General features: G+C 41.5%; 3 protein-coding genes across 4 annotated transcripts; 1 reads left to right on the forward strand and 2 right to left on the reverse strand.

The window, feature by feature from the left end:
• LOC18791167 (protein JINGUBANG) lies at positions 3,107-6,003 on the forward strand. Its single transcript, XM_020567493.1, has one exon. The coding sequence runs from the start codon at positions 4,051-4,053 to the stop codon at positions 5,482-5,484; it is 1,434 nt and encodes a 477-aa protein (XP_020423082.1). The 5' UTR covers positions 3,107-4,050; the 3' UTR covers positions 5,485-6,003.
• LOC18789561 (inactive protein kinase SELMODRAFT_444075) lies at positions 5,885-10,555 on the reverse strand. 2 transcript variants are annotated; one of them, XM_007225124.2, is made up of 8 exons: positions 10,116-10,555; positions 9,856-9,989; positions 8,775-8,869; positions 7,493-8,538; positions 7,176-7,333; positions 6,773-6,849; positions 6,321-6,645; positions 5,885-6,218 (listed from the first exon to the last, which is right to left on the reverse strand). In XM_007225124.2, the coding sequence occupies exons 1-8, from the start codon at positions 10,285-10,287 to the stop codon at positions 6,069-6,071; spliced, it is 2,157 nt and encodes a 718-aa protein (XP_007225186.2). In that variant the 5' UTR covers positions 10,288-10,555; the 3' UTR covers positions 5,885-6,068. The 2 variants fall into 2 exon arrangements, with proteins under 2 accessions (XP_007225186.2, XP_020423070.1); XM_020567481.1 differs by lacking the exons at positions 9,856-9,989; positions 10,116-10,555 and having other exon boundaries at positions 8,756-8,869.
• On the reverse strand, positions 10,809-12,959 carry LOC18791588 (cytochrome P450 CYP82D47). The gene is made up of 2 exons (XM_007222531.2): positions 11,889-12,959; positions 10,809-11,808 (listed from the first exon to the last, which is right to left on the reverse strand). Exons 1-2 carry the CDS (start codon positions 12,840-12,842, stop codon positions 11,185-11,187), a joined length of 1,578 nt encoding a protein of 525 aa, XP_007222593.1. The 5' UTR covers positions 12,843-12,959; the 3' UTR covers positions 10,809-11,184.

Genomic DNA, 13,500 nt, shown 5'->3' on the forward strand with positions numbered 1-13,500 from the left:
TTGCAGGTGAGAGAGGAAGCTTGCTCTCTGGATGTGGTTGTTGCTTGTTGGGTAGAAGAGACATCTTTTATAGCTGCTGAAAGCTATCCATTTTCAAGAAACCCTAATGGTTTCTATCCAATTTGGCCAACTCTTTTCCTTTCTTTGTCCTTTCCTCCCTTGGCTTTTCTCATCTTGGTGAAATTTTATCTGCCTATTTGCACAAAATCAGAGATTTTTTTTGGGAGTCGAGGCCCTTTCCAGCAGTTGCCAGAGTGCAGAGCTCCTATTCTCAGCCATCCCCTTTTCTTTCTTTCCTTCCCTCTTTCATGGCCAGATTTGATGAAAGAAAGAAATTAGTATACATGCTGGTTCGAAGGGTGGCTCATTTCCTAGCAAGCTGCACGCCAATGTCTTTTGGTCCCTTGGATGTTTTTGCTTGAAAACTTGTTCCTTCCCTTCCAGCAGCCCTGTGCACGTGGTCTTCCAAGCTCCTTTCGTGGCTTCTGTTTTTTCAGCAAGGTGCTGAGGCTTTTGCAAGTTCTTATTTTAATTATATGGGCCTTCTAGGATAATGGGTTGGTTTGTCAAAATAAATGGGCTAACCTCAACAAGTGTTGGCCTATTTTTGTTGAGGTGTTGGGCTAATTTGGTTAAGTTAATAGGTTATTTCCTCCTTTGTGCTCAGTCACATGTTTGGGCCTAAGAAATGGGTTTGAGTCCCGAGGCTCCCAAGCAACCTGAAACCTCCATTTCTCGGCCCATCAATGGGCCTCATGACAACTTATTACCATCCATACCACAACCCACTCAAGCAAGCCCAGGGCATTCTAGTAGCTTGGGCCCACTTAGGCCTGTAGTGTGGTTTGATGTGCAATAATGATTTCTTACTTGGCATAGCATGTCGCTTGACATGCTTTTAATTATGATGTTTGACGGGATACTTAGCATGGATTTGCAGAGTTAATCCATTTTATAATCTTAATCTCGATTCCTAACATGACGAATTATTTATTTGACAAGGCACGTGGAATGTGACTCGTGCATGACACATACTTAATGACTAAAAAATGTTTGTTCATAGGTGGGTAGGAAATCAGTAGACTTGGTGTGCTACAACCACAAACAAAAAGAATCAAACAATAAACCATGTGATTCCAATATCTATGTACGTGCGTCCCACTACCATTAGAGACTTACAACAATAATAAAGTCCAAAAGAACAACGCATTTGGTTTAAAATTTTACAATGCACGCTTTGTCGCTTTAGTGAAATTGCGTAATTAAAAAGACATCGTTTAATTAATTTGTGTTTAATTAAAAAGTCACCAATTTAGCACCCTTTCTCCGTTCTTTTTTTAATTGATAATTTAGATGGTAAAGAAAAGAAGACGAATTGAAATTGTGATTGATGACTAAAACATGTGGTTTCACTCACACCGCACTGCACTGCCAAAATAGGCAATCAAACTCGCTGCACTATACACACTAGACTCTATGCTTTATAGCGTCATGCTCGGAAGGAAGTGCCAGATACGTGGCCTCCCTACATTAGTCGCCAAATGGTCCTGCATGCTTCATGTGACAGAACAACAATAATAATAACTGTGTACGTGGCGGCTGGGAAGGCGACCTTCGTACTTGGTCGCACACGTGTCCAACTGTAAGTGGCGGTCCCATAAGGAAGATTCTTCGACACATTATCAGAGTAGCAGGTCGGTCTTTTTCGGTCGGGTCTAATCATTTCCCAATCCGGGTAAAGAACCAACCGGTTCAATGAATTCGACACCGAGTAACGGCCTCCAACGGAAAAAAGAGAGCAACGGTTTTCTTTCCCAAGATTAAGAAATTTGCCAAATTCATCAGTATTTTCTTTTCAAAAGGTCTCTTGGCGGTTTGCCATTGTCAGAAAACTATATCTTCTTGTATTGCTTTCAGTTGTTTGGGCCTTCACGTACGAACCATGAACAATTGGTTTCTTTTAAATTGTTTTATTATTAACTGACCATCTTGTCGTCACCTTCCACTTGACTTCATATTGGCAAAATAAAATGCTGCTTTACCCCACCATTTGTATTTTTTCAATCATGGAGCAAGGACGTCGCAGCTCCAATGATTCAACACACTTAAAACCCTAGCCAGGGAAGAAGCCTAAAGCTATTTGTTTTTTCTCTGCTTGTTGCCCTTTTATTTCTGGTGATCAGCAGCTCCTCTTATTTTTTATCCCACGCTCTGGGAACCCATAAAAAAGAACAAAACATCTCTATTTAAACCAATTTCCTCTATACATTAATTTCAGATTTTAATTTATAAGGTGAGTGTCGTTGCCCTAAACACGGGGGCAATGTGGCTGCGACTTTAAGTTTTCAGCTAAAAAAGCTAGGGATTGCATGGATCAATAACAGCCATTCCATATATTCCACAAGCTTGAGGCGCTTGCCCTTGTTCCTACATTCAGATTGTAGTATATATGGGACAACTTATAAGAAAAAACTCATTATCAAATGGCTACATTTGGAACAATTTGGGAAATGGGAGGAGAAAAAAAGTGTACCAATAGCACAAAATAATTGTTCATCATTTAACATGGTTTCTTTTTGTTATGCCAAAATGGCTAAAGGCAGTGGCTTTTCTTTTGTTATAACTTACACCATCCACGTTCATGCAAAACGGAGAAAGGGTGGATATCACTCCACTACGCTACTGCTGCCTGCGATAGTGAGTGTGTCTTTAACTTCGAACTTTGAACTTTGAACTAAAGGGAAGTCCACTTAGCTACGCTGACATTAATTATAGCAGTCAGCACCACCCACTGCAAAATAATATTGCACCTTTCATGGTCGGTAGTAAAAGTAGAACATACGTACATGCAATTTTAAAGGACAGTATGTGGCATGTTTTTCACCACCAAATTATATGACTCTATTCCATGAAGCACCTCTTACATTATTATTCATTTTAACTTTGAAAATAACAGAAATCAGCATTGACCAACATCCTAGTGACACGAAACCAAAGGGCCACTCTCTTTTAATTGCGTAATTTTTTTTTACAGTGGACCCACCATATCTATATCGATATCACTTTTACACAAAGATTCAAGGCTGTAGAGATCACCAAACTAACATACAAGGGAACAAATGATCACACACAATTACATAACAAGTTACGAAAAAATCAGTCCAAAATTTAGTGATTTCCTATTCTATTTCTAAGTATACAATAATATGCATAGCTAATAATAAATTCTATAATTCCACCTCAAGCATTTTAATTTTTCTTCCATTATTGGTTTTTTTTTTTTTTGGTCAAGAAAAGTTTAGGGGGAAAGGGAGACTACTCCATCTCAGGGTCAGGGCACATCAAAGTCTCTTTGAGGACTTACAGAGAGGGTCTTAGCTCATGTTTTGGTTTTTACATAACACCTACCAAAAGGGATTTTCGTCAGCGAAACTCAAACCTAGGTCTTGGTAGTTTTTATTTTTTTTCTCTCACAAGGAGAAAGATGGAGTTTTCTTAATTAAGAAAAAAGCATATCCAATAAAAAACCATTTAGTTTGGATTGAGACCAATTAGCAAAGGGTAGTATTAGCTCACAAAACCTTAAACCTAAATAAATACTACCAAAAATAGTAACTCCAACTCCAACCGTAGAATCATCACAGCCAATCACACTTACAAAACGAACCTACACGCCATTTTCAGCATCCGACCCGGATTCTCCGGACCCGAAATTCACTCATTACGCAACCCTTACGTTCCTTGCCCACCACGTGTCAAAATCTTAGCGGCCCCCTCATTCCAACCTTTTACATATATATATAGTTCCCCCGCTCTCATCTCCCGCCTTCTGTTGTTGATTTCGTAAAAAGCCCCATATCCTTCATTTTGCAAGCAGTTCCGCCACCTCCCTCTATTTTCTCCTCACCATTAATTAAGACCCGCATCTCCTAAAATCTTCTTCGAACCTTAAAAAAAATCAATTCGTGAATGAATGGTATCATTATTAATTAACTTAACACACAACTAATCATAATCAGAGATTAAAGTCACGTCCGTCCATCGACACAAATGAAGGACGACGAGAGAGGAGGCGGGATGTTCGCCGACGCAGAAACCATACCCAGGGCCAAATTCGGAAACCTCGCGCATTCTGATCCCAACATTTCCTCCACTATGCCCTCCGACATCAACGACTACTCGATGCGCAACAGCAGCGCCTCCGCCATCAGCCCCGCCTGCTCCCTCGACCCCAACCGCATGAGCGGCGAGTGCTCGCCCATAACCATGTCTCCCTGGAACCAGACCAGCTCTTCTCCCTTTGCCAAGTCACCGTGGCAGCCGTTCGAAGACAACAACGTCCCCCAGAACGGCCTCATCGGCTCTCTGGTCCGCGAAGAAGGCCACATCTACTCTCTGGCCGCCACCGGAGATCTCTTGTACACCGGGTCGGACAGCAAGAACATCCGTGTCTGGAAGAATCTGAAAGAGTTCAGCGGCTTCAAGTCAAACAGCGGCCTCGTCAAAGCCATTGTCATTTCCGGAGATAAGCTCTTCACGGGTCACCAAGACGGAAAAATTCGGGTCTGGCGGGTCTCTTCCAAGGACCCGAGCGTCCACAAGCGCGCCGGGACTTTACCCACCATGATGGATATTTTCAAATACTCGGTAAAACCGAGCAATTACATTCAGGTCAGAAGACAGAAAACCCTCTGGATCAAGCACTCCGACGCCGTTTCGTGCTTGAGCTTGAGCGAGGACAAGAAGCTTCTCTACTCCGCGTCCTGGGACCGCACTCTAAAAGTCTGGCGAATCGACACGTCCAAGTGCTTGGAGTCCATCCACGCCCACGACGACGCCGTCAACTCCGTCGTTGCCAGCGTGGAGGGGTTGGTGTACACCGGGGCGGCTGACGGGACGGTCAAAGTGTGGAAGAGAGAGCAGAGCGGGAAGATAATCAAGCACTCGCTGGTGCAGGCACTGCTGAAGCAAGAGAGCGCGGTGACGGCGCTGGCCGTCAACGCCTCGGGCTCGATTGTGTACTGCGGGTCCTCCGACGGGCTCGTCAATTTTTGGCAGCGCGAGAAGCAGTTGTCGCACGGTGGGGTCCTCAAGGGTCACAAGCTGGCGGTTTTGTGTTTGGCGGCGGCCGGAAACTTAGTTTTCAGTGGCTCTGCCGATAAGACGATATGCGTGTGGCGGAGGGAGGGAGTGATCCACACTTGTCTGTCGGTTTTGGCGGGGCACACGGGGCCGGTGAAGTGCTTGGCGGTGGAGCATGACCGGGATACAAATGCCAACAAGGGCCATGGGCCGCGGTGGATTGTGTACAGCGGGAGCCTCGATAAGTCGGTGAAGGTGTGGGGGGTGTCGGAGCAGGCGCCGGAGCTGACGCCCGTTGCTATGGTGCAGCAGCGCATGGGATTCGATGCGGAATCGCTGCCGTCGGATGGTAGTTACTCGTCTTCTGCGGGTCGGGGTAGCAGTCACAGCCGGAGGTACTGATGGATGGTGATCCATGGTCGCGATGACTTCTTCATCTCACTGGCCAGTAGTATGGCGCCAAGTGTCTACTCGAAATAACACCTGTGAGGAATGAGTCTTTTCTTTTTAATTTGTTTTTATTTTGGTTTTTGTGTTTTTCATGATCAGGTTGGTTATTGGGGTTGACTGAGAATGAATACGGGATCGATCAAGGAAGACTTATTAATGTGATGGAATGGATCGATATGAGAAATAAATTATGTTCTCTCTCCTTAATTTCTTGCTTAATTTGCTAATGAAACTAGTGCTTGCTGCTTAGCATGTCTTTTGTTCTCACAGCAATCAAATTGGGTGTTTGCTAGCTTTAATTAACTTAACATTGGCTGTATATTTGATCTGCTAAACCAAACCCAGATCATTGTTTTGCAAAATCAGATTTACTGTGACTAAAATTTTGGAAACAATATACACGTAAAGAGAATTTATTACAAGCTATATTTTTAACTCAGACCAAAAAAAAAAGAAAAAAGAAAAAAAAAAGATTATATCGGTGGAAGCAAAAAAAACTGTCATGGATAAATTTCTCATCATAACCCAAAAAAGATTCAATGTGATAGTGTACGAGAATGGCTTCCTCTTGCTTCAGGTTGCCTTTGTGACCTTAGACCGTTCAAATGACCACTTCTACTACCATCTGAGTTCAAGTCTAGGCCCAGAGGAACAACTGGATCTCCTCCTTCTAGCACTCTCAGTACCTGCACCAAAACCAGACAATTTCAACTCAAACAACTTCCAAAGAAAAATGGGAAGGGATTTTTATTTTTATTTTTTCAAAAATAGTAATTAAGCAAGGACACCTTTGACATTGGCGGTCTAGATTCAGGATCTCGATGCAGACACAGAGAAGCAGCGCGCGCCATTGTCTGTAGTTGATGGGGCAAGTCGAGATTTTCAGGGGAGGCCAAGTTTGGGTCCAGTAACTGATAGGAATTTGAGAAGATGCGGTTTGGCTGTAATGTAGCTAAGGGGTGGAACCATTCTTCCAAAATATGATGTCCCTTGACATATTGCAATTCACTGATTCGTCTACCTGTCATAAGCTCTAATAGAACTACTCCGAATGCATAAACATCAACTTTGTGTGTAATTTGCCCACCATCAACATACTCTGGTGCCAGATACCTGCAGTTCACATTGAGGTTAATCACATGGAATTGCTTCCTGTCTTTTCTTTATTAAGTGTATACATTTGCATTGCTTTTGTACAAAAATTTATTGGACCTATAGCAAGCAGATAGGAAAAAATTACCCTGAAGTTCCAATCACGCGGTCTTCATTGCTCATTTCCCATTCAGAGTACAATCTAGCAAGCCCAAAATCAGCAACCTAAATAAATAACAAACAGAGTAAAACATATGTGCATGTTCCATAAGCATCAATAGGGGTGTATAAAAATATGGCAGGATAATATCTTCATTTCCAAGGGGTACCTTCCTGCCATGCAATGAAGCATATTTCCAAGTCAAATAATAGAATATTAAAAGTTTGATTGCAAGTCGGAAAGAGAAGATAATATGCCTTGCACTGTGAACAAATTAGTGACCATTGGAAATCATAGATGAAATATGAAATTAGGAGATAGGATCTGTCACAAGAAGGGCACATTGTTTCTGAAGTATATGCTATAAAATTTAAGAATCAGTTTCAAGTACCAGAGGTTCAAAATCATGGGTTAGAAGGATATTGTTGGGTCGCAGGTCTCTGTGTACTATACATCCCACTCTACAATCTTCATGCAAATACCGTAAACCACGAGCTGCTCCTGTTGCTATCTTTAGCCTTGATTCACAATCCAGAGAGGTTCTGTTTACTGTATGTCATTCAAACAAAATTAAGACCATGAGCATATGCATATCAAGTCCATGAAGCTGCAGATGCGTATATGCAAAGAGAATGCCATGTCTATGAACCTGAAAAGAGCTTTGGAATACGTTTGAAATTAAAAACACGATGTAAGAAAATTGCATACCATGTAAATGGAAATCCAAAGAACTGTTGCAGATGTACTCATAAACCAATACCCTTGCCTTGCCTTCAATACAATACCCAATGAGCAACACAACATTCCTGTGTTGTGCACAGCTCAATACTCGCACTTCTCTGCAAAAGTCAGCATCTGCTTGAGAACCACCAAACTTCAACTGCTTCACAGCAACAATTTGGCCGTCCCTCAATACCCCCCTGTGCACAACACCGAAACCACCTTCTGCCAAAAAGTTCATATCTGAGAATGCATCTGTAGCTTCCTCTAACTCTTTGTAAGAAAACTGTTTTGGAGGTTTCCCAAAAACCGGGGTTTTATGTTGACATAGAGAGCATAAAGGAGGAGGTACTGAGGAGGTTCTACCCAAAGAAACAGCATCCCTGATGCTTGAATTAATAAGGTAGCTTTTGTGATGGGTGTCCTTGGGCCCATGTTTATCTTTCCTTGTATCTTGATCAAATTGTGCATACTCGTCAAACAGAGTTTGGAAAGTGGGAGATCTTACTTTGTGAGCGTTGTTACAATTTTGGGGCGTTGGGGGATTTCCATGATCCACAGTGTGATTTTGGGGGATCCAAAAGACACTCTGAGTAGTAACTACAGATGACGGTCGGGGTTTAGACAGAGTTATAAGCCTTTCTCCAATTGTCTCAAGCTCTTCATACGGATCCTCTGAATAATTTCGTCTGTGGTTTCCTCTTTGTGGTCCTTCAAAAAGAGGATTCTGTTCATAGACAAGAAAAAGAGAAGTCACAGTGTCGTAACTTGATGAAGAGCCTTCTCCTGTGGTTCTTGTGTAGGAGGTACTTGGTTCTTCAGGACTGCTCACTGGAGTGGAGTGCTTCATTCTAGAAAGCCCTTGCAACTTTCCAACATGAGTTTCTGGTGAAGAAGCAGCAGAAAAGAATGGTGTTTGGAGTTCATCTTGGCACGCTAGATTGAGCCTCAGGACTTTAGGCTGAGATCCGTTCATCACCACAATGTTGCATCCAAGTTCTTCCATGCAATACTTCCGCTCTTGCTTCAATTTTCTGTTAAAGGAGAACAATCTAGGGTGCTTAGCTACCCATTTGAATGAAGAAACATAACTGGCACTTGGATATAAAAAGGCAGCAACACTACAACAGAGACTTAAGAATAATATGCTTTACTAGTTTAGGATAGCAGTAGATGTGTGAAACTGTGAGGGATGCAATCGACCCGTAAAGCATGCACCTAAATCAATAGCTCGGAAATAAGAAATAATACTTTTTGTATGTTTAATTACTTGTCCAGTACGACCCAGTTGGCTCCATTGCATCTTGCTTCAGCCGCCACAGCACCACCTGGTGTACTTAAAACTACCTTAATCCTCACTGTTACCTGCAATATATGATCATAACTAGTTTCATTAAAGAACTAGTCGGGAGCTTATTAGGAGGTGAAGCTCATAGACTGACTGAGTTAAAAATTAAGCAGGATCAAATATCACTGTAATTTATTAAAGGTTTTTTCCTCCTCCTAAAGAATTATTCAGCAGATACATTCTTTTAGTGGATTTACACCAGTGCAGTGAATACAACGGATCGATCTATTCCGAATTATACATTAGGAGAAACAAGTTGATTAGAAATCGAGAAAAAGAAAAGGCCAAAAACTGAAAACAAAAACTAAACCAGGGAAAAATTAATAAATTTTTATAAAGTTAATTCTCACTCCACGACATGTTCTAAGCACATAGAACATAGCATGTGTCATGTGCCACTCAAATGATTAAGTCTTAACTTACAACTTGTTTGTGCCTAAAAACAAATCCAGAATCTATTAAATTCTGACAAGCCAATGATGAATGACAACAGACTCAGTAGCAGCCAAATGATTAATCTTTTTAGTCTGAAACTAAAACAACAACTTTCTTCATCTTGATTATTATAAAACAAAATCACCATAGATTGTTACTTTTATCAAAATGCATAAAAATAAATAAATAAAATATAAAGGAACTAATTTGTGCATTATTGGAGATGAATTAAAAATAAATAAATAAATTATAAAGCAACTAGTTTTGAATTAATAAATAAAGAGCAGACAACTATAGCATACATCATTAAAATGTCCAGTTGTGTACTGCTAAAAACAAAAGCAAGAAAAAGCGTACACAGCAAAGCAAGTACGACAAGTTCCAACGGCAACGTCCACGTGGTCCTATCTTAAGCGCCAAGCAGGCAACCTAACTACGTGGTCTTTGTCGCATAAGGTTGAAAATTTTGAATTCCGAATGGAAAAACGAGTAAATTGACGAGAAAGGACTAAATAGAGAAAGGCGGTAAGTGGCACAAAGGTAAATTCAGCTAGAAATGACGAATCACCTGGATTTGGCTGTGAAACTGAAGCACCATCTGCGAACAGGACTCCGAGATCTGGCAAATCCGATCCGGCAAATCCTCCCGGCTACTGCTACCGCAATCTCCGGTGAATCTCGGAAAGTTCCAGAATTTGTTACCTGCCCTCACTCAATTTGACGCAAAAATTCCACATTAGCAACACAAATTGAACTCGCAAGTTTAAGCTTCAATTTTCTTCTTTCTTTTTTCAGAAAAGAAGAAGATTTAATTAGAAATTGAATTACCGGTCTTAACGGCGGAGAAAACAGCGAGCAAGGTTACGCAGTCGTCTGGGTGAACGACGTGAGTGAGAGCCCAGGCCAATGCCGTTTTTGAGATCACCTTCTCTGCTTTGACCGCCACTATGACTTTATCAGCACCTCCCATCCTGCTGTTGATGCCGCCTTCCCCAACCATGAATTAATTGGTTCCAGAAGGAAAATTGAAATGAATTGAGGAGAATGAAGGTCTTGAAATTGTGGAAACTGTGAAGTGGAGTTGGGCTCAGTGTGTTCGTTAGGACTTGGGAGGAGGAAGAGGATCATATTGACAAGAAGCTACTGCTAAGCTGACCATGGTTAACTGACCCCGGTTAGGCCAGGAAAAATTAATAAATTTATTCTTTTTCAATTAACAATTTGGTATTAAAAATAATTAAATCGTTTTCACATTCATTTCAGATGTGATTGGAATTATTAATTAGTTGTTAATTTTTTCAACACTAAATAGTTACATAAAAAACTTCCCCATTAATCGTAAGCAGCATGCTGCATGTCACCATGTGGATAGATAGCAAACAACAAATCAGAATTAAAACCTTGACCTTAATTGGGACACCTGAGTGACATTGTTGTCTGGTTAAGATCTTGGGGTGAGGACCACCAATTATGGAACCTCGTTGTAGAAAATGTCACACAAAGCACATGTGATGCTAGTAATTACATGAATGAGAAATCTCAAGACGTAATTTATGAATACAATCTTCTTCATTTCACAAAAGAAAAAGGAAGAAGAGCAATGGTATTTTACAAGGATCATCAAAGGCTGTTGTCGTCCTAGTCGACAAGGCCCAATTCTCTAATTCAAGGATGTCCAATATTTTGTATAAAAATTTGGGCTCTAATTAAAATAATAGCTACTTGGGCTTGATTCTCCACCTGAGAGACCAACGATACGGGGACAAACAACATTTTTTTTTTTTGGACGAAAGACAAACAACATTTATTGCAAAAAATGAAATATAACTATGAACTATAAATAAAAATGAAAATGAAATACATCCATTGATTAAATAAAAATTCTGGTTTTATCATTTTATCTATAAAGTTGAGAGGGCAAACGAGGTTTGATGAGAACTTGAAGAGGGGTCGCCTTGACGTTTATCAGTCCAAAGCTCTCAGTCATATCAATCGGTGCACTCGAGGGGTTGGAGATTTCAAACGCATGCACAAAACTAGCCAATGTAAATTGCACCATTTGAAGCCCAAATGCCAAGCCAGGGCATGATCTTCTCCCACTTCCAAATGGAATTAACTCAAAGTGCAATCCCTTAACATCAACATCCCTGTGGGTGGTCAGAAACCTCTCCGGCTTGAATTCCAATGGAGCGGGCCATATTCTCGGGTCGGTTTGGATCTTCCAAAGGTTCGTGATCAACCGGGTGCCCTTCGAGACATGGTAGCCGCCTATGGTGCAGTCCTCGGTGAACTCACGTGGTGCAGATAATGGTGCTGCTGGGTACAAACGCAGCGTTTCTTTCACTATGGCTTGGAGGTAGACTAGCTTGCCTATATCTGACTCACTCACAACTCTTTGTCTGCCTATTTCAGTGTCCAGTTCGTTTTGGGCTCTTTTAAGCACATGAGGGTTGTTCAATAATAGTGATATTGCCCATGTTAATGTGACCATGGTGGTATCGCTACCTCCTGCAATCATATTCTGCAAAAGTACAATTTATTTGATTAATTATTTATATTAAGCTAAAGTATATAGATTAAGCTAGGCATATGTTTGATTACCAAGCTTGTGGCTTTGTTGACTGTGTCAGCATCAAAACCGCCAAGGTCTGCACCATCAAGCACAGAAAGCATGGCGTCTATGAAGTCTTGTTCCCCTTTAGCATCACCTCTTGCCCTCCTCCTCTTGTGCTCTTCAACCCACCCTCCAACGATGGCGTCCAGTTCTTTCGCAACCTTCTTCATCGCCTTCTCATGCCCACCCAAGTCCAACCACCGAAGATAAGGCACCACATCACCCACCACAGACACCCCCACATAATAAAAAAACACCTTCAATGCACTCTGAACCCTACGTGCTTCTTTCTTCTCATCCTCATCCGCCGCAACCGAATAACGCTTTCCGGCCACCATTCTAAGAATCACGTTCAAAGTCATGTCCCCAAACCACTGCTTCAACTCCACCAAAACTCCGTCGCTATTATTGCTCTTCCTTTTCTCCTCGGTGCTCCAAGTTTTGTACAATTCTTGCAAGAAAGTTGTCACTTCAGAGACTCGAATGCGTCTGAGCAGCTCAAGCCTTCGGTTAGAGAGCAGCTCCAAAGTGGTAATCTTGCGCATCTCTCGCCAGAAGTGTCCGTAGGGTGCAAACGCAAACATGGCGCCGTTATAGCCAATGTGATCCACAACCGCGAGCTTTGGACGCGAGTTTAAGACCAAGTCATTGGTTGTGAAGCATTCTTTTGCGATCTCACTGCTGCTTATCACGAGAGATGGATAGACGCCGAGGCGGATGGTGAAGAGAGGCCCGTACTTGTCAGCCATGGCTGCCAATTTGATGTGAGGAGGTGTGGATCCTCCTAGCAAGGGAAGGTGGCCAAATATCGGCCATGCACCCTTGGCTTCAGTTGGGGCTAATTTGGCAGGTCTCCATCTGCGTGAGAAGTAATAGGAAACGATGATTATTGTAAATAAAAAAGCAGTGATGGAGTTTACATAAGGGAGAGAATAATCCATTGAAACTAATTGGTAATTGGAAACTTAGAAAGCTAGAGAATGACAGCCATGTCACACATATTATATAGGCGTGATATCTATGTTCATATATGATACATATCAATACCACCTCATGAGGATAGAACAGAATATTATTATTATAGATAAAATTCTACGCTAAGGAAGTAATGATGGTGATGGTGAGCCTTACATGAAAAACTGTGTATCTATTTTGTTTGCTATTGCTACGAGACACAGTCCATTGCTAAAAAAATCGACATATTTATTTCCCGTACGTAACTTCTGGAGTCTATTCCTTTCCAATTGTCCATCTCATTTTGTAGATTTATATCAAAAAGCTGGACCATCAAGTAAGATAAGATTATACACATGTATGATGTTTATAGCAAATATGACCAGCCAATTGGAGAATGACATATGGAATTCGATCCACAAACAACCTATTAAATTTAAACAACTTATTTCGTCCCACAAAATATCATCGGTAAGTTGTGAGAATTCGGCACCTTGGCCTGCCAATCATGATTAGAAACCACGCTCCATTGAAGATTTCTCACAAGGACACATGGTGCCTCCTCAGGTGATGCCAAGAGTCTCACATTGAAATCTCACTCAAGATGCATATCTCCTAAAATTTATAAAAATAGACACAAGTCCC

This window comes from Prunus persica, chromosome G1 (genome assembly GCF_000346465.2).
Source record: "Prunus persica cultivar Lovell chromosome G1, Prunus_persica_NCBIv2, whole genome shotgun sequence".
Lineage (NCBI taxonomy): Eukaryota > Viridiplantae > Streptophyta > Magnoliopsida > Rosales > Rosaceae > Prunus > Prunus persica.